Below are 20,297 nucleotides of genomic sequence, written 5' to 3'. Positions count from 1 at the left end.
AAAATCTTTCTCCTTTTTTGTCCATTGCTTTCACAATTATCTTTATCAAACCCAGCTTGATGTGCAACAGAGGTAAACTGATTTTTGACTTATCCACCAAAGGAAAATGTGCTACATTTTTCTGGCCTGGTATAGTTTCCGAATGGTCTGGCCTTTTTTTTTTTTTTTTTTTTTCTTAACCTTATAGTGCCAATCCTTCGCTCGCCTGTCCCACTCGCATAAAAAGCAGCAGTATTTAGTGTATACCTTGCAACCCAGTCAGCAAAACTTTGATAGCAAATTTTTTGCAAAATAATCTAAGTTCTTGTATGTTTCCTTCTTGTGAACTGCATGGGCCAATGGTATACATGAATACTTATTTTCATTATGGAGAAAAACTGCTTTCAAACTGACCTTGGATGAATAAATGAAAAGCCTCCAATGCTCGGGAACATACTCCAGATATAACTCTTTCATTTATTCCTGGACATTGTTACAATAAACCAAAGCACCATCCATGGAGTAATAGGTCATTATGCTACATTGCCTCTTCCTATAAAAAGGCCCCCTTAACACCCTTTTCAAGAATATTCCACTGCTGTTGGAATCTTCTTGAAAAAGCCATGATGCTAGTAATCGAGCCTTGGTTTTGGAGAAGTCCAAATTTCTGACCAAATCGTTCAATTCTACCTGAGTGATTACAAGCAGCTTTATAGTATAAAGGGTTGAAAAGTCTGGATCTGTACTCATTCTGGGTTCTGCATCTTCTGGAGACTCCTCTTCTGATCCTAAATCAGAGTCAAGTCCATACATTTCTGGCAGCTTTGGCACTAGCATTGTATCATTGAGAGGATTCACTGGCCTTAGAACAAAAGGTATGCTGGGATATTCTACTTTATGCTTGAATTTCCCAGAAAAACCAGAAATATTGGTCATGCAAAAGTAACAATCATTTATATGGTCTTGAGATTCCTGCCATATCACCAGAACAATTAAAGGCATTGATTTATGGCTACCTCTAAGTCAGCTTATTAATGTCTCCTTGAAACACAACTTGAAGTTACAGGAAATCTTTGGAGCCCATACTTTATCTTGATCTCTGACCTTACATCCCAAATAGAGTTCATAGGCTTTTCTCACAAGTTTTGATATTGGCTTCCACTGCAATTTTAATACCACTTTTCTGCAAATGTAGCAAAAGCTAACAGGCTTATTTCGGCAAGAATGCAACATATTTCATGTATGGTTGAGGTACGTGCACAGAAGAACACAATTAAGAAATAATAGACTATTTACACTAAAGCACATTGTGCATTAGTGTAAATTGTTCATGATTTACACTAATGCACATAACACTTGTTTACAAACACTAATTCACTAAAACATTTGTTCACAATTCTCTCTCTCTCCGAAACACACACTTTTTGAAATACAAAAATGCTTGCTTGGTGTGAAACCCTCTCAGTAGAGAAGTTTCTAGAAGGCTCAATGTTTCTAAAGAACTCAGCTGAAAGTTCTACAACCTTTCAGAAACATCCCAACCTTTCTTCTGCATGTAAAAATACTCTAGTGCATTCCGAAACATTCTTGAATGTTGTAGAAAGCTCTCTGCTGACGAGGCTAGTGGGAGCCAGACGGGTTCAAAGCCACTAATTGGATTTTCTTATTTATTGATTTGAAATTGTTTTTCTAAAACTTTTGATTTAAATTTAGTAGTACAGCATTATTTTGTGATTTTCTGATTAATCTGGTGTATTTATTCTTTACTCGGCCTTGTAATTACAAAAAAGTATCGGTTACAGCAGTGTTTCTCAATCTTTTTACTCTCGTGGCACATTTTCCAAAGAAGAAAAATTTCGCGGCACACCTACGTAGTCATAGAAGTAGAAATTTCTAAATTTCGCGGCACACTTGGAAAATTTTGCGGCACACTAATGTGACGCGGCACACCCTTTGAGAAACACTGGGTTACAGTATCAAATCCACGTGTTACAAGTTGCAGCTCCGATGAATGAGAAGTTTTTTAGCCATATTTAGCCGCTTTATTGACCAATTGTTACATCAAATTATTTTCTATAAGTAGCTTATAAACCTAGTCGGGATCGTTAGTTTATTCTGAATTGAGACAGTGAGATTTGGAGGTTAATTAATACTTAAGTGTCTGTAGATTTACCGCTCGTAACTTGCCGCCATTGTCATACGATACAACATTATATCCCGAAATAGATAGCGTTAGTATAGTATATAATATAGTCAATTAATCAGTAAAATCTATTAATTTTGTTAAATTTGGTTGTCAATTAAATTGTACTTTTAACTAAATACATATGACTTAGATTACAAACATAACATAATTAATTAATACATAACTCGATACGGAAGTTATATAAACGGAACTCGTAGATAACACTTGATACTGAAAAATATATATAGCGTTATAACTGTGTTGGGACACAAGTTGAGGATTATAATTTTGTACTGAAATTGAAATTTTATTGAAATTAAATCGAAATCATGACTCAGACCAGAGCAGCAAAGCAAAAGGCTCAAGCTAATGGGAGTGCTGTGGCTCAGGGGAGAACTGAGGGGGGGCAGTTGCCCTCTGAATCACAGCCTTTTAAAATGCACTGCTTGCATGATGTTTGTGGAGCAATCGGGTATGGGACATGATATTGCCATGGGGGATGTCTTTGTGTGTGTATGTGCACAATGCAAGGAGTGTAACGAAATCAGGCTACAACTCAGCGTAGTTATGGGCCTATATGAGAGCCTGAAGGACAGGGTGGATGCCCTCGAAGGATCTAAATTGAGGGGCCCCATCAAGCTCTCAGCTGCCCACATCAACGCCAGAGCTTGCACTTGGTCATCACGCAACACAGTGGCAACACCCAAGGCAGAATGCGCTGGTCCCACAGGAACTAGTAGTTGTTGGTGACTATTGTCAGGGAAATGGGGAACATGCTTTGTAAAAAGGATAGGTGGAACAGGACCAGGGTATGTCTGCCAAGGGCAAAGGTTCATGACGTTGTAGGGCGGATATCATCTTTTAAGGGCACAAAAGGTGATATAGTTGTACACGTTGGCACTAATGATATTAAGAGTAGGAGACCGGCAGAATTACTTAACAAGTACAGGTCACTGTTGAAAAAAAGCCATGAATTAGGGTTGAATTTGAAAGTGTCTGCGTTGTTATGTTGTTGTTATTTGGTTTTTAGGAGCATTAGCAACTAAGGCCATATTGCTCCGGGATATGCGGTGGTCATTCCCTGAATGACCTTTCCGCATCCTCCGTATTTGGTGGTGACGGGCTCGAACCCCGGTCTAATCAAGAAGCGTGTGCTACGCACTGCTGCTCCTTCCCACCTGGCTATGGAGGCGCCTTGAAAGTGTCTGCAATTCTGCCCAGACACGATAGGAGGGAGTATATGATGAGAGCCTTGTCAATCAATTCGGCCCTGGAAAGATTGTGCAAGGCTCAAGGGGGTAGAATTTTTTTCAGCCTGGATTGTACTTGTTAACAGGAGAGACTGCTTCTACAGGGATGGGATACACTTAAATAGAAAGAGTGCAAGAATATCTACTGATGCTATCGAGGCAGTGTTAGGTGGGTCGAAAACTGCTAGCTTGGGGGGATACAAAGACTAATAGATTAACAGTAGCCACTGGCAGAGGTGAAAGAGATTCTAGCACTGCTCTATTGGAATGAGCAGAAGCCTGAAAAACAAGATGCAGGATATTACAGAGACTGCTGGGAGTCATTGCGGTACAAGTAAACACATGGGTTGTGTTAGGGTAGCTAAGAATAGAAACATGTGCATGTATACTTGAGTGTACACCAATGCTTGGAGTTTAGTAAATAAATTTGATGAATCTGAGGTATTGCTCAAAACATCAAAGGCAGATATTGTTGGGATTTCAGAGACGTGGTGTCACACACATATAAGAAATGCAGAACTGGAATTTGGGGAGTACAACGTCTACAGAAAGGATAGACAGGATAGGAAGGGGGGAGGGGTTATGCTATTAGTTAAGAAACACATAAAATCCAAGGAAGTGAAGCCAGTCGACATTGCTGGACAGTGCAGTGTCGAGTCAGTTTGGTGTGACATAAGCATTGGGAGATCAAAATTGAGAGTAGGAGTGTGCTATAGGCCTAATGACTCTGATGAGTATAATAAGAAACTGAACAGGGAAATAGAGTGGGCCAGTAAATCAGAGAGTCTCATAATGGGGGATTTTAATTTCCCAGATATTGACTGGAATTTGTGGGTTGGTCACTCACACACTAACAAGGCTTTTGTGGATTTATTGGATGATTGTTTTCTACATCAGCATGTTCGGGAGACAACTAGAGGGAGTAATACTCTTGATTTGATTATCAGTAGTGATTCGTCATGCATTAAGATTCTGCAGATAAATGAACCACTAGGTGGCAGTGATCACAGTGTGCTGAAGTGGGATTTACTCAAAGAGGTAACTACCATTAGGGGTAAAGGGAAGGGTTATTGCTTTCGTAAAGGCGACTACAATGGACTGAGACAGTATTTAAATTCTATACAGTGGGACCAACTGATGTTACCAACAGCAAATTCAAAATGGGAAGCTACTAGGCTTTACATACCAACTAAGAAATATTGTTCAAGGTTTAGGCCTAAATGGATGTCAGATGAACTAATGAGACATATGGCTGAGAAGAAATATGCATGGGATACATATAAATTAACACGTGACACAGAAGCCTATGATAGATATAAGTTGATCTGTAACCAAGTCACAAAGGACGTTAGGCAGGCGAAGGCAGATTACGAGAAATCTTTGGCAAGGGATGCAAAGAAAAACAGCAAAGAGTTCTTTACTTATGTAAACTCTAGAAGGAAGAGGATGAATCAGATTGGTCCACTTGATATCGATGGGTCAACTGTTGATGATCCTGCTCAGGTAGCTAACAAACTAAATGAATATTTTGCTTTGACATTCACACATGAGGAGTTATTCAGGGAGGGGAATGCCAGACGTGTATTCAACTCTGGCAGTAAGCTAGAGAATCGTGTAATAACTGAGAGTAAAGTGGAGGAGAAATTGTTGAAGATAAACACAAGAAAGGCACCTGGGGTGGATGGGATCTATCCAGTTATATTAAAGGAGGCAGCAAAGGAAGTAAGCAAACCCTTAGCCATAATTATGAGAGCTTCCTTGGACTCAGGGGAGGTACCCACAGACTTTGAGATGTGCAAATGTGACCCCAATTCACAAAGGAGGATCAAAGGCTGACACAAGTAATTATAGACCTGTGAGTTTAACTTCTGTTCCAGGAATATTAATGGAGGCACTGGTTAAAGAATCACTGCAGGATCATCTAGACAAGACTTCAGTTACATCTCGGACACAGCATGGTTTTGTTAAGGGGAAGTCTTGCCTGACCAATTTGATTGGATACTATGATGCAGTCACAAAAGAACTGGATGCAGGGAATAACTTTGATATTATATACTTCGATCTTAGAAAGGCTTTTGATACTGTTGCACATGGAAGACTGCTGCACAAATTGGAGCAGTGTGGCATTGGAGGCAAATTGCTGCTATGGATAAAGGCATTTAGAGAGGGAGAAGATAGAGTGGTAATCAATGGACACTGCTCATCGTGGACTATTGTTATTAGTGGAGTCCCTCAGGGTTCAGTTTTGGGAAGATGGGCTGAGAGGTGGCAAATGAAGTTTAACATTGACAAATGTAAAGTACTACATATGGGAAACAGCAACCCCAGAGCAACGTATCAACTCTGTGGTACTACACTGACAATGGTAGAGAATGAAAGGGACCTGGGGGTGGTTGTGCAGGCAGATATGAAGTTCTCTGAGCAGTGCAGACAGTCTGCAAGAGTAGCTCATGGTGTATTGTCAATGATACATAGGAATTTTTCTAGCAGGGATAAGGAGGTGATTATTCCCTTGTATAAGGCAATGGTCAGGCCACACCTAGAGTACTGTATACTGGTCTGGAGGCCTCATTTCAAGAAGGATGTAGAGCTGCTGTAACTAGTACAGAGAAGGGCAACAAGATTAGTGAATGGAACAAACGGGTGCTCTTACGAAGAAAGGCTTAAGTTTTGCAAATTACAGTGTCTGGAGACTAGGCACCAGCGAGGTGATCTGATAGAGGTGTATAAAGCCTTGAATGGTTTGAGCATGCTCAATGCTGATGGGATTCTTCCTCAGAGTAATCATTTGAGAGGGCATAAATTCAAATTGAGCTAAGACAGATGTAGGATAGACGTGCGGAAATTTGCCTTTAGCCAGTGGGTGGTTGGTTGGTGGAACAGACTTCCATCCCTTGTCGTGGAAGTTGATAGCCTAAATAAGTTTAAGGCTCAGCTGGACAGGTATTTCGAACGAACAGATGGGTGAAGTGGAAGTGGTTTTTTTTTTTTTTTGGCTGATGCTGCATAAGCTTGCTTTCTTGCATCAAATGCCTCTACTAATGCTAATGCTAAAAGACTTTTGTGGATTTATTGGATGACTGTTTTCTACAGCAACCAGAGGGAGTAATAATCTTGATCTGATTATTAACAGTGATTATTCATGCATTAAGAATTTGCAGATAAAGGAACCACTGGGTGACAGTGATCACAATGTACTGATGTGGGAATTACTTAAAGATGATATTGATGAAGGTATATCAGATTTAATGTCCAAGTTTGCAGATGATACAAAGGTTGGCAGTGTTGTTAATGACAGTAAAGACAGTATGCTACTCCAACTGGATCTAGATAAGTTGGGCAAATGGGCTGAGAAGTGGCAACTGAAGTTTAACATTGACAAATGCAAAGTACTGCATATGGGTAGCAATAACCGAAGAGAAACGTACCAACTGTGTAGTACTACATGCAGGGAAGTGGAAAGTGAAAAAGACCTGGGGTTAATTGTGCAGTCGAATATGAAGTTCACTAAGCAGTGCAGATGGGCTGCTAAGGCAGGTCATGGAGTCTTGTCAATGATATATAGGAATTTTGCTAGCAGGGACAGGGAGGTGATTATCCCATTATCAGGCCACATCTAGAGTACTGCGTACAGGTCTGGAGGCCTCATTTTAGGAAGGATGTAGAGTTGCTAGAATGAGTACAAAGAAGGGCAACAAGATTGGTGAGGGGAACAAAGGGGTGCTCTTGCCAAGAAAGGTTTAAGTTCCACAAATTGCAGCACCTGGAGAGTAGGCACCTGCAAGGTGATCTGACTGAGGTGTATACGGCCTTGAATGGCTTGAGCAAGACAAATGCTGATGGGATTCTTCCTCTTACTCAGATTAAGAACCTGAGGGGGGGCACAGATTCAAACTGAGGAAAGACAGTTGTAGAGTAGATTTCTGGAAATTTGCCTTTAGCCAGTGGGTAGTTGATTGGTGGAACAGACTTCCATCTTTTGTTGTGGAAGTTGATAGCCTGAATAAATTAAAGGCTGAGCTGGACGGTCATTTGGAACGAATGGAGGGGTGAAACGGGATGATTTTTTTTTTTTTCCTTGCTGATGCTGCATAAGCTTGCTTTCTTGCATCGCATGCCTCTACTAATGCTAATAACCCAAAGTAATAAACATGACAACTGTTGCCACTGTGGTTATAATATTCTGATTACAATTGGGTTAGCCATTCATGTACACGTATCAATTCCTAATCTCATATTTAAAAATTAATTCATTAAATTCTGGTTAAAAAATAAATACATAAACTATTTCAGTTGGAAAATTTGAAATGATATATAATTTATCTTTGCAGATGCAAAACTAAAGATCAATATTATGAACAAACATATTCAAGAACAGTTTTGATAACAGCACCAAGCAGCACTCCTTCAGGACAACTTGGTTAGGCTTTAAGCATTGCAGCAAAATGCAAGGTGGAACAGAACTGCAATATGGAACAGCAACCTCAAAATAACTTGTACACTTGGTGGGAGTTGAATTTAAAAGAGCAGTGGAAGAAAGGGATTTGGTGGTTACAATATGGGTGGACATGAGGTTCTCCAAGCAGTGTGGACAGGTGGCAAGGGCGACCTGTGGTGTCATATCGATTACCTACTTTGGCACTTAAAACACACACACACACACCTAAGCTATGAGGTAGTTGTATATCATGTTTGCAGTTACGAGCATTCTTCAGTCAGTTTGCCATTTGTTGGATTTAAAATCAGGGTTTCCAGGAGAACAAAACCATACAAGAAAACCACACATGATTAACTCAGCTGCACTCTGAAAAAAACCATAAAAATTCTTTGCATCACTAATGGGAATTGAACTTGGGTCTTTAACAAGCAGTGGCTGTGTGGAGATTATAACTACTGTGCTACTCAAGGAGACATGTCCTAATTTATTTTCTTACAAAGATAGGATGATCATAATCTCACTGTATAAAGCATTTGTAAGACTGCACTTGAATACTATGCCAAATATGGAGGACCATGCCTAAAAAAAAAAAAAAAAAAAAGAAATCTTTTTAATCTTCTAAAGGTAAGCCTCTTGAAAACAACTAAAAAAAGGTATGTAACCCACCTTGTGAGACTAGCAAAAGGATGCCCATATGAGCAAAGCCTTCAAATATATGGAATACAGAGTTTAGGAACTAAGCACCTTAAAGGAGATTTAATTGAGGTCTATAAGCGCTGAGAAAGAAGATAGTAAAATGAAGGAGGGTGGAATTTCATGGTTATAAATGATTTCTGGAACTAAGAGCCATAAATTCAAATTATGAGGGAAGAGGTTTAGACTGTATTGAAGGATTTTCTTTCATTTCAAATGGATAGGTACTTACATAAGGAGAAAAACACACGGGCATAATTTTATTTTATTTATTTTATTTTTGGTTGATGCAGCAAAATCCTCAGGCTTCTTTTCACCACATGGTTAATAATAATAATAATAATAATACTAAACAGCTACAGATTACAATAAAAAAAAAAAAAAATGCTTACTTTGAACTGTTCCCTTTAAGATATGTGTAGAAATTTTGATCTGTCCTGGAATAACAGTTAGATGTTTTAACTTCTCAGGTCTGTAAATAGAATGAGTAGCAAATAAAAATGCATTAAATATGTAATATTACGTTCAAATATTTGAGATAAATATAGTAGTTATCATTACATGCCCCCTCTCTTTCTGAGCATAACACTGTTTTCATTCATTAAATATGCATCTACTAGACCAGCGATTTCCAAACTGGGAGGCACGGCCTAATGCAAAAGGAGGTGTGAAAAGTTTAACAGAAATGTAATTTTTATAACATAACACACATAAATAAATAAAAAAATATATACATATAAATAAACTTTCATAACATAACATTAAATTTTATAACCTATTTTTTAAAGCATTTACCACCACCTATTTCACTCTAACTTTGATATAAATATGAGATAAACATTTATTTGGAAAAAAAATGTTATATTTTGCTGAAATGGATTGATATGATGTAATGTAATATATATAATTTAGTGCGTACTATGTATGACATATATAGGTAGATTGCATAGTATAGCATTAGCTGCATGGTTGAAAATATGGTTTCAGTGGTGTGCGATTGTGTATTTTATTGTTTTTGGCGTGATTACTTACTGATAATAATCGTTAGTAATTTAGAAGTTGTATTTTTTAAGAATATAAATTTAATCCTAATATTTTTAGACGAATGGATAAATTTTTGACTGGTTACAAGAGAAAATCCACTAATAATGAAGATACTGATGCTGATACAAGTAAAGGTAGCAGGAATACAAGCAACAGGGAACAAGGAGGTAGAACTCCCAATACAAGAAAATACGATTCATCCTATTTATCATTAGGATTCACAAGTGTTATTATAAATGGCTTGGAAAAACCAATGTGTTTGTTTTGTACGAAAGTTTTGGCTGCAGATAGTATGAGACCAGGCAAATTAAAACGGCACCTTAAAACTATGCATTCTGAATACATTGGAAAGCCCACAGAATTTTTTCAAAGAAAATTAGATGAGTTTAATAAACAAAAGCAAACGTTCAAAAAAAATATAGTTTCTGTTCCATCAAATGCATTGCTAGCGTCGTACCAAGTTTCTTACAGAATCGCGAAATGTAAAAAACCACACACAATAGGAGAAACTCTAGTTTTGCCAGCAGCTATTGATATGGTTAAAATAATGTTCGCCGAATCGTATGCGAAACAGTTGCGACAAATACCGCTTGCTGATAATACAGTTGGCAGAAGAATCGATGATATATCTGAAGATCTTTGCGATCAGTTAGTTTCTTGACTGCATACTTCGAAATTTGCCATACAAGTAGATGAGGCAACTGATGTAGCTAAAGATGCTCATTTAGTTGCATATGTTTGATATGTTGCAGAAACTAATATAATGGAAGATATAAGATGCATTTAGGGCTAAAGCCTTCATAACTGTTTTGCCTTATACTTCATAACTGTTTTGCCATCATTAGGTACCTACCCACCCACCGAAGAAGGGCCAAATAGCCCTGAAAAGGTGCGTCTGGGTGGCGGTACCTATCTGAGAATAAGTAATATTAGTCTTCTCCTTATAGTGAAGCGTTACTTATTCGAAGTAGTGCAATATTATGGCAAATCGTTGTGAGGGTATTCACAATACGAGATATAACTTAAAACGATGCCACCTTATAAATATTTTGTTTATTCAGAAATGGCTGTGTATTAATGATGCTATTGCACTTAATATATACATAATGGAAGATATATTATTTTGCAACCCCATTCCTGGAAAGGCCACATCCAATGAAATTTTTAATATAATTAACACTTTTTTTTGATGAGAACGACATAAAGTGGAATAACTGCACTGGACTCTGTACTGACGGAGCACAGTCAATGTCAGGACACAAGGCAGGTCTTCAAGCATTAGTTAAAAAGAAAGCACCCGAAGTTATCTGGATGCGCTGCATGCTTCACAGAGCATGCACTTGTGTCAAAAAATATGAGCGAGGAGCTTAACAACATTTTTACAAAATGTTACAAAAGTTATAAACTACATAAAAAACACTGCTTTAAAAGTTAGGTTGTTTGAAAAGCTGTATGAAGATATGGAAGCTAATTATACCTCACTTCTATACTATTGTGAAGTGCACTGGCTATCTTGTGCAAAAGTGATTCAAAGGGTGTTTGAACTCAAAGAAGAGATTGCAATTTTTCTTGATGAAAATCATAATGAAGAGGCAAATGTATTTAGGAATGATAACTTTATTGTTAAACTTGCCTATTTGGTTGAAATTTTTGGAAAATTGAGTGTTTTGAATAAATCAATGCAAGGACCACAAATGCATTCACTGATTCAAAAAGACAAAGTGAAAGCATTCATAAAAAAATTGGAGCTTTGGAAATCAAATTTACAAAAAAATAAGTTTGACATTTTTCCACTTTTAAATGATTTCTGCGCCAGAGTTAATATTGAAGCAAACAAAAATCTATTTACTGAACACTTGGATGGTTTGCTAATGCACTTTTCACATTATTTCGAAGATCTTGATTTTACAAAGTTCGCGTGGATACAGAATCCATTTGTCAATGAACAAGATGATGAATTTGGATTGACAACTATTGAAAAGGAAAAATTGATAGAATTATCATGCGATACTTCCATTTTGCATTCTTATAATGCGAAGCAATACAAGGTTGAGAATAGCCATGAGATAAAGGCTCCATTGGAGAAGAGACAATCACCAAGTTGTGATCTGAGGTGCCTAAAGGACCACTCACTTCGACCGTGTACTTAAAAGGGTTGTTTTTGAGAAAAAGATCAAACATGTTGGCTGTATGGTTAGGATTGTCCGATATTCTTGTAGGTAAATGAACAATCTGTGCAAGGTCATTAGTAATTGCAAAAGCCTCACCATCTCAACCAGCTGGGTCGGTGCGACTAGAAAACTGAAGCCCACTGGAGTTGTGAATATTAAAATCACCAAGGAATATTATCTCACTGTTAGGAAAGTTGGACTGGAGAAAATCAAGTTGCAAAGAGCTCCAAGTGATTAGTGGAGTTGGGAAAACAGTAGACAAGAGATGAATTTGACACAATGAGGTAGAGAGATTTTAAGCCATAGAAGACTGAAAAGGGAAGATTCCAAAGTCTCTGACAGGGAATATCAGAACAGACATATGCACAAGTACTACCTTTGAAGCGAAAGGAATCATACAGCAAATAATTTGGGCAACTGAGATGAGCAGTGGTTGAATCAACCAATAACTGAGATTCTGTCAGGAAAGTACATGGGGTTTGGCAGACTATAAGTGGAAATGGACATCGTTGAGATTAGAATTGAGACCACGTATATTTGTGAAATGAACTAGGAAGTGTTTGGGAGGTTTAAATCATTTTGCAGATAAGCTTACTCTATTAGTTTGACAATTCATGGTGTATTCAATAGTAAGAAAGGGGGGGGGGGGATTTCTGTATGAAGTAATGAAATTTTTGGATATGGCATACACACGGTAAAAATATACCCAGATCCTTGACATAACGTGGCCTCAACAATGCCCCCCCCCCTATATACATACTGATCAGACTCCCTCCAGTCACTATCTGGCAGAATAGAGGTAGCAAGATTATAAACTAGCCGATCCGGAAGCCCCCTTAAAGAGTTACCAATAGGTTTGGTTTGGTATACTAACTAGTGGCCGGCCTGCAAACACCGCTTTACACCTGTACCCTCGAAATGTAAGGAAGATTGGATCTCGCCATGATGATCATAACCTCAAAATTCATCAGTCATACTGCATGATGAAAGAGATGGGGAAGGGTTGACCGGAACTTAGCTCTAGAGACTAAACACGGGTTCCACCACTTCTAGCCTCCAATAAGCAAAGTGGTGGTATTGCACTGGTTGATGAGAGTCATCTACCACCTAGTATTGCCTGATAACACAGAGGGGCGGCATTCCTCCCTGTGGTGTAGACGCCACACCTCAACCCCTGCTTATGTTGGTTCACACCTGGGTGGCCACCCACAGTGTGCTTGTGCATGGAGGTTATACCTAGCATTACTAACAGCCCCACCATCATGAAGATGCAAGAAGAGGATCTGGTGGTCACAGACCATCCGGACTTCACCGAAATTGGGTCCACTTGACTTGAATGTCACCCGAATATCAGTTGCATCAGCGTTTTAGATTCCTAGGTAGCAAGTACAGCTTGTCTGGCATATCTGAGAGAATATTTGTGACAATTTCCAGGACCAAAGGCAGATTATGAAAATCCCTAGCAAAGAATAGAAAGAACAGTATCCTTGGACTCGGGGGAGGTCCGCACCGACTGGCGATGTGCAAATGTATCAACAATTCATAAAGGGGGATCGAAGGGCGACACGAGTAATTACAGACCAGCTAGTTTATCTTCTATTCCGGGTAAAATAATGGAGTCACTGGTTAAAGATGCATTGCAGGATCATCAAGACAAGACTGCAGCAATAATTCAGACACAGCATGGGTTTGTTAAGGGAAAGCCTTGTCTGACAAATTTGATAGGATATTATGATGTGGTTACAAAGGAACTGGATGCAAAAAATAATTTTGATATCATATATTTGGATTTCAGGAAAGCTTTTGACACTGTTGCGCATGGAAGACTATTGTACAAATTGGAGCAGAATGGTATTAAGGGTAAGCTGCTACAATGGATAAAAGGATGGTTAAGTGGGAGAAGACAGACAGTGGTAATCAATGGATGCTGCTCTTCGTGGACTAATGTTATTAGTGGAGTCCCACAGGGTTCGGTGGTGGGTCCACTGTTGTTTTGTATATTTATCAATGATATTGATGAAGGTATATCAGGCTTAATGTCGAAGTTTGCAGATGATACAAAGGTTGGCAGGGTTTTTAATGACAGCCATGGCAGTGTGCTACTGCAACAGGATCTAGATAATTTGGGCAGATGTACTAAGTGGCAACTGAAGTTTAACCTTGACAAATGCAAAGTACTGCATATGGGTAGAAGTAACCCCAGAGAAACGTACCAACTGTGTAGTACTAAACTTAAGGTGGTAGAAAATGAAAAAGACCTTGGGAGTAATTGTGCAGTCAGATATGAAGTTTTCTGAGCAATGCAGACAGGCTGGCAGGGCAGGTCATGGGGTTTTGTCAATGATATATAGAAATTTTGCTAGCAGGGAAAAGGAGGTGATTGTCCCTCTGTATAAAGCAATGATCAGGCCACGCCTTGAGTACAGATCTGGAGGCCTCATTTTAGGAAGGATGTAGATTTGCTTGAGTGTGTACAGAGAAGGGCAACAAGATTGGTGAGGGGAATGAAGGGATCCTCTTACCAAGAGAGGCTTAAGTTCTGCAAATTGCAGTGGCTGGAGACTAGGCACCTGCGTGGTGATCTGATTGAGGTGTATAAGTCCTTGAATGGGTTGAGCACGCTGAATTCTGATGGGATCCTTCCACTTGTTCAGATTACGAACCTAAGGGGGCATAAATTCAAATTAAGAAAAGACAGAGGTAGAACAGATGTGCGAAAATTTGCCTTTAGCCAGCGGGTGGTTAATTGCTGGAACAAACTTCCATCTGTCGTTGTGGAAGTTGATAGGTTAAATAAATTTAAGTAGGAACTGGATAGGCATTTGAAGGGAATGGTGTGTTTTTTTTTTTTTTTTTTATTTTGGCTGATGCTGCATAAGCTGAAAAACTGAAGAATTCTTTTGGGAAGGGGGGGATGCCAAAAGTTTATCAAACTCTAATAGCGAGCTAAATGATTTTGTAATAATTGAAAGGAAAGGGAAAAAGAAATTGTTGAAGCTTAACAAAAAAGGTCACATGGGGTTATTAGTTATTATCATTAGCCATATGGTGCAAGGAAGCCTGAAGCTTATGCTGCACCAGCAAAAAAAAAAAAAAATTCTGAATTACCCTGAGAGAAGCAGAAAGGAATCACCAAGAAAGAAAGAGAAGAATGATGATATCCAGCTCAGGACCCTGGGTGTGCCAACCCCATACTCACCAGATGCCAGCCCCTAGTTAGGGAGTGCCTGTGAAATTAGACCTCTTGTTCTTAAGATTTATTGGTGCAACAACTACTTAGGTTAAAAGGGGTCAGGAACCTTTTCTTTTTTTTTTTAACCAAGCACCAAATCAGCAAAAAATGAATAAAAAAGCAACTTTTCAAAGTTGCAACATATACATAATTATTTTAAAAGAAGTAATCACAACAAAACACAGCAGAAGATAAATGGCAGATATCTTTAAAACTCTTTCTGAAAGGCTGAAAATAATGGTGAGTGAATTCTGTACTTCAGTGAAATTATACTGCAGTTATGTTTACTACTGTTCCGAATAAAACCTTATGGTTTCATATGCCTATGATGCAAGATGCAAAAAAAAAAAAAAAAAAACACCTTCCCATTTCAGTCTAAAGTGAAAAGACGTCCCGGAACCATTGGTATAACGTACAGAGTAGTACTCTGTGGTACACCGGAAAGAGTTTTTTCGGTAGTAAATGAGTTCTGGATGTCAGAAAAACAACTGACAGTAGAAACGCTGAAAACTATAATACAAGTTAAGTGAAATTTTGCTAATTCTTGTGGATAATTTTACGAAGACAGCAAATAATGAAGAATTATTGAGAAAAATTCACTCCGCGGAAAATATATTTAATTATATTATTTAATTTCAATTGTTTTTATTGTTAAAAGTACTGTAAGGTACTGTATTTTTATTATTATTTCACATAAATACCTATATAATTAGCTATTTCTGTGAAATAAAACAAATATAGGCTACATTTGTTTTTTTAGGAAGTGTGTGATGTTAGCATTAGCATTAGCAGAGGCATTTGATGCAAGAAAGCAAGCTTATGCAGCATCAGCCAAAAAAAAAAAAAAAAAAAAAAACCCACTTCCACTTCACCCCTCTGTTCGTTCAAAATACCTGTCCAGCTGAGCCTTAAACTTATTTAGGCTATCAACCTCCACCACAAGGGATGGCAGTCTGTTCCACCAACCAACCACCCGCTGGCTAAAGGCAAATTTCCGCACGTCTATCCTACATCTGTCTTTCCTCAATTTGAATTTATGCCCTCTCAGGTGATTTTTCTGAGCTAGAGGAAGAATCCCATCAGCATTGAGCATGCTTAAACCATTCAAGGCTTTATACACCTCTATCAGATCACCTCGCTGGTGCCTAGTCTCCAGACACTGTAATTTGCAAAACTTAAGCCTTTCTTCGTACGAGCACCCCTTTGTTCCATTCACTAATCTTGTTGCCCTTCTCTGTACTCGTTCCAGCAGCTCTACATCCTTCTTGAAATGAGGCCTCCAGACCTGTATACAGTACTCTAGGTGTGGCCTGACCATTGCCTTATACAATGGAATAATCACCTCCTTATCCCTGCTGGAAAAATTCCTGTATATCATTGACAATACTCCATGAGCTACTCTTGCAGCCCATCTGCACTGCTCAGAGAACTTCATATCTGCCTGCACAATCACCCCCAAGTCCCTTTCATTCTCTACCTCTGTCAGTGTAGTACCACAGAGTTGATACGTTGCTCTGGGGTTGCTGTTTCCCATGTGTAGTATTTTACATTTGTCAATGTTAAACTTCATTTGCCACCTCTCAGCCCATCTGCTCAACCTTCCCAGATCCTGTTGCAGCAGCATAGTGTCAGTAGTGTCCTTGACAACCCTGCCAACCTTTGTATCATCTGCAAACTTGGACATTAAGCTTGATATACCATCATCAATATCATTTATAAATACAGAAAACAATAATGGACCCAACACTGAGCCCTGAGGGACTCCATTAATAACATTAGTCCACGATGAGCAGTGTCCATTGATTACCACTCTCTGTCTTCTCCCCCTCAACCACCCCTTTATCCATAGCAGCAATTTGCCTCCAATGTCACACTGCTCCAATTTGTGTCGCAGTCTTCCATGTGCAACAGTATCAAAAGCCTTTCTAAGATCCAAGTATATAATATCAAAGTTATTCCCTGCATCCAGTTCTTTTGTGACTGCATCATATTGCCTGACCAATCAAGTTGGTCAGGCAAGACTTCCCCTTAACAAAACCATGCTGTGTCTGAGCTATAACTGAAGTCTTGTCTAAATGATCCTGCAGTGCTTCTTTAACCAGTGCCTCCATTAATTTTCCGGGAACAGAAGTTAAGCTCACAGGTCTATAATTACTTGTGTCAGCCTTTGATCCTCCTTTGTGAATTGGGGTCACATTTGCACATTTCCAGTCTATGGGTACCTCCCCTGAGTCCAAGGAAGCTCTCATAATCATGGCTAAGGGTTTGCTTACTTCCTTTGCTGCCTCCTTTAATATAACTGGATAGATCCCATCCACCCCGGGTGCCTTTCTTGTGTTTATCTTCAACAGTTTCTCCTCCACTTTACTCCCAGTTATTTCAAGATTCAGTAGCTGACTGCTAGAGTTGAATTCACCTCTGGCATTCCCCTTGCTGAATAACTCCTCATGTGTGAATGTCGATGCAAAATATTCATTTAGTTTGTTAGCTACCTGAGCAGGATCATCAACAGTTGACCCATCAATATCAAGTGGACCAATCTGATTCATCCCCTTCCTTCTAGAGTTTACATAAGTAAAGAACTCTTTGCTGTTTTTCTTTGCATCCCTTGCCAAGGATTTCTCGTAATCTGCCTTCGCCTGCCTAACCTCCTTTGTAACTTGGTTGCATATCAACTTGTATCTATCATAGGCTTCTGTGTCATGTGTTAATTTGTAAGTATCCCATGCATTTTTCTTCTCTGCCATATGCCTCATTAGTTCATCTGACATCCATTTTGGCCTAAACCTCGAACAATATTTCTTAGTTGGTATGTAAAGCCTAGTAGCTTCCAAGATAAGTTCTTTGAATGCTTCCCATTTTGAATTTGCTGTTGGTAACATCATCAGTTGGTCCCACTGTATAGAATGTTTTATTTTATAAGTTTAGTTCAAAGAAGTATATGTATTTAATTTATTTTGTGTGTGAATATTTTTTATAAAAAATTATGTAGTTATGTATATAAAAAATTTCAAAAAATATATGTGTATATTGTTTTTAGGGGGTGGGTTGGAAAAATCGATGTCCCTCACTAGAATACTAAGGATACTAGAATACTAAGGATCTGGTAACTTCATTGGGTGGATGGAATCTATCCAATTATATTAAGGGAAGCAGCAAAGGAGGTAAGGAAACCCTTAGCCATAATTGAGAGCATCTTTGGATTCAGGGAATGTTCCTATGGACTGGAGATGTGCAAATGTATCCCTAATTCACAAAAGGGATCAAAAAGGTGACATGAGTAATTACAGCTTAATCTCTATTCAAGGAGAAATAACAGAGTAGCTGGTTAAAGAAGTAATACAGGACCATCTAGACAGGAATGCAATTATACTGCAGTTACAGCATGGATTTGTTATTGGGAAATCTTGTCTGGCCAATCTGATTGCATTAACCAAGGAACTTGATGCAAAAAATCATTTTGATATCATTATACTTGGATTTTAGGAAGGCTTTTGATACTGTTGCACATAAAAGGCTGCTGTACAAAGTGGAGGAATGTGGCATTAAGGGCAAATTACTGCTAAAGGGATGGGCGAGTGGGAGAAGACAGAGTGATTATCAATGGGCACTGCTCTTAATGGTCTGTACAAAATAAAACCTATAGTACTTTGTACCGTGCATGGGTTGATTATTGTCATCAACCATCCTACCAACCTTTGTCATCTGCAAACTTAAACATTAAGCCTAATATTTATCAATATCATTAATAAATAATGAAAACAATGATGGACCCAGCGCTGAACCCCCGGAGGGAACACTAATAACTTCCATTTGTTTTTTGGGTAGTTTGAATATATTTAAGGATGAACTAAGCAAATTCTTTGGGTGGTTTGAATATATTTAACAAATTCTTTGGGTGGTTTGAATATATTTAACAAATTCTTTGGGTGGTTTGAATATATTTAAGGAAGAACTAGGGTTTTTTTTTTTTGGCTGATGCTTTATAAGCTTGCTTTCTTGCATCACTTGCCACTACTAATACTGATACCTGCTAACAATAGTTTGTCACCCATGTAAAGTCAATCCCCCACCTTGCTTAGCTGTCACAGGTACAAATAGTCATATATATTTTTTGTACCTTGAATTATATTTGTAAATAAAGTAATATTTTTAACAGTCTAAAGAGAAATAATACAAAACTTACTTTTTTAACTCAAAAAGAAACTTCAGTAGATCTTCGTCAGATAACTTTGAACCTTCTTGTTTATAAATAGGGCTAATTTCAGGTGAAGTATCAAGATCTCCAGAAAATGGCTTAAACACAGGCCTGGAAAAAATAATATTTTTTTTTTATCAAATTATATACTTTTTGTTATAAATTATATTATATAATTAGAATCACTAATTGAATTAACCAATTGAATCACAAACAGAGTCATATTGGAAGTTCTGGCGTCGTAAAAAAATTTTCGTAATGTAGTTTCACTGGTAAACTTTTTCGAAAATTGAGGTGCTTCTCATGTGGGCTTCCTTTGCCTTTTTTTTTCTTAATAAAAAATTTATCCACTAGTCCACCAGTGATTCTAAAGAAAAAAGGTCAGGTCACCCCCCCCCTCCACTTTGGGAGGGTTTCAAGCTCCCGTGGGATTCAACTTCTACGCCAGACCAATAACACCCACCGTCTGTTTACCGAGCAAGCAACAATACAAATGCCGTTACGACAAAGTACTTTTTCCGGTAAATTTCATCGAACTTTTGAATGCTTCTCGTGCAGGCTTTCTTTACCATCACCCTTTTTGCTATGACCTAATCAAAATATTACAATTTATTTAAAAAGGGGTAAAGTATTTGCTTCTGAGATAAGGCACTGAATAGCTGTACATAAATTGGCTGGACATTAGATAGCTGCTAAGTTAAACTTTCATAAAGCAATAAATATCATAATTTTATCAGAAAAAGCAAGAGCTCTTTTATTCCAGAATCTGGACTTGAAATATAATTTCACTGACATCATAGCATTTTATATTAAGATAAAACCACAGGATTGTTTACCAGTACAGTATGCTTCAAACTTTAGCACACCTGCAATTTTCTCTCTGTTGATTACTTTTAGATTGTCTATTAGTCACCAACTAATTATGATTGCTTCCAAGGAGATGGCACTGCATACTTCGGCTCAACATTTTTTAAGAGGACAAATTTTTGCTTATAACAATGGCTCTGCTCTCTAGGCTTGGCTGTCAAGAGCATTTCTATAGTTTCATCAGAAAGAGAAGCTGTGAACAGAGTTTGTTTTTTCGCCTAGTTGAATATATCCTCTAAC

The 20,297-nt window shown here is 38.2% G+C and overlaps 1 protein-coding gene across 1 annotated transcript in view; it reads right to left on the bottom strand.

Annotated features, from left to right (window-relative positions):
* The window catches only part of Ziz (dedicator of cytokinesis protein Ziz), a 464,297-nt gene that overhangs the window by 295,582 nt on the left and 148,418 nt on the right, over positions 1-20,297 (bottom strand). The window contains 2 exon segments of the mRNA XM_090369931.1: positions 8,938-9,017; positions 19,179-19,301. Coding sequence (XP_090226057.1) covers positions 8,938-9,017; positions 19,179-19,301 — 203 coding nt within the window.

This window comes from Mastigoproctus giganteus, chromosome 1 (assembly GCF_048544385.1).
Source record: "Mastigoproctus giganteus isolate SK-2022 chromosome 1, ASM4854438v1, whole genome shotgun sequence".
NCBI lineage: Eukaryota > Metazoa > Arthropoda > Arachnida > Uropygi > Thelyphonidae > Mastigoproctus > Mastigoproctus giganteus.
Note: the sequence above shows the minus strand (reverse complement) of the source record. Positions and strands in the feature narration are given on the sequence as shown.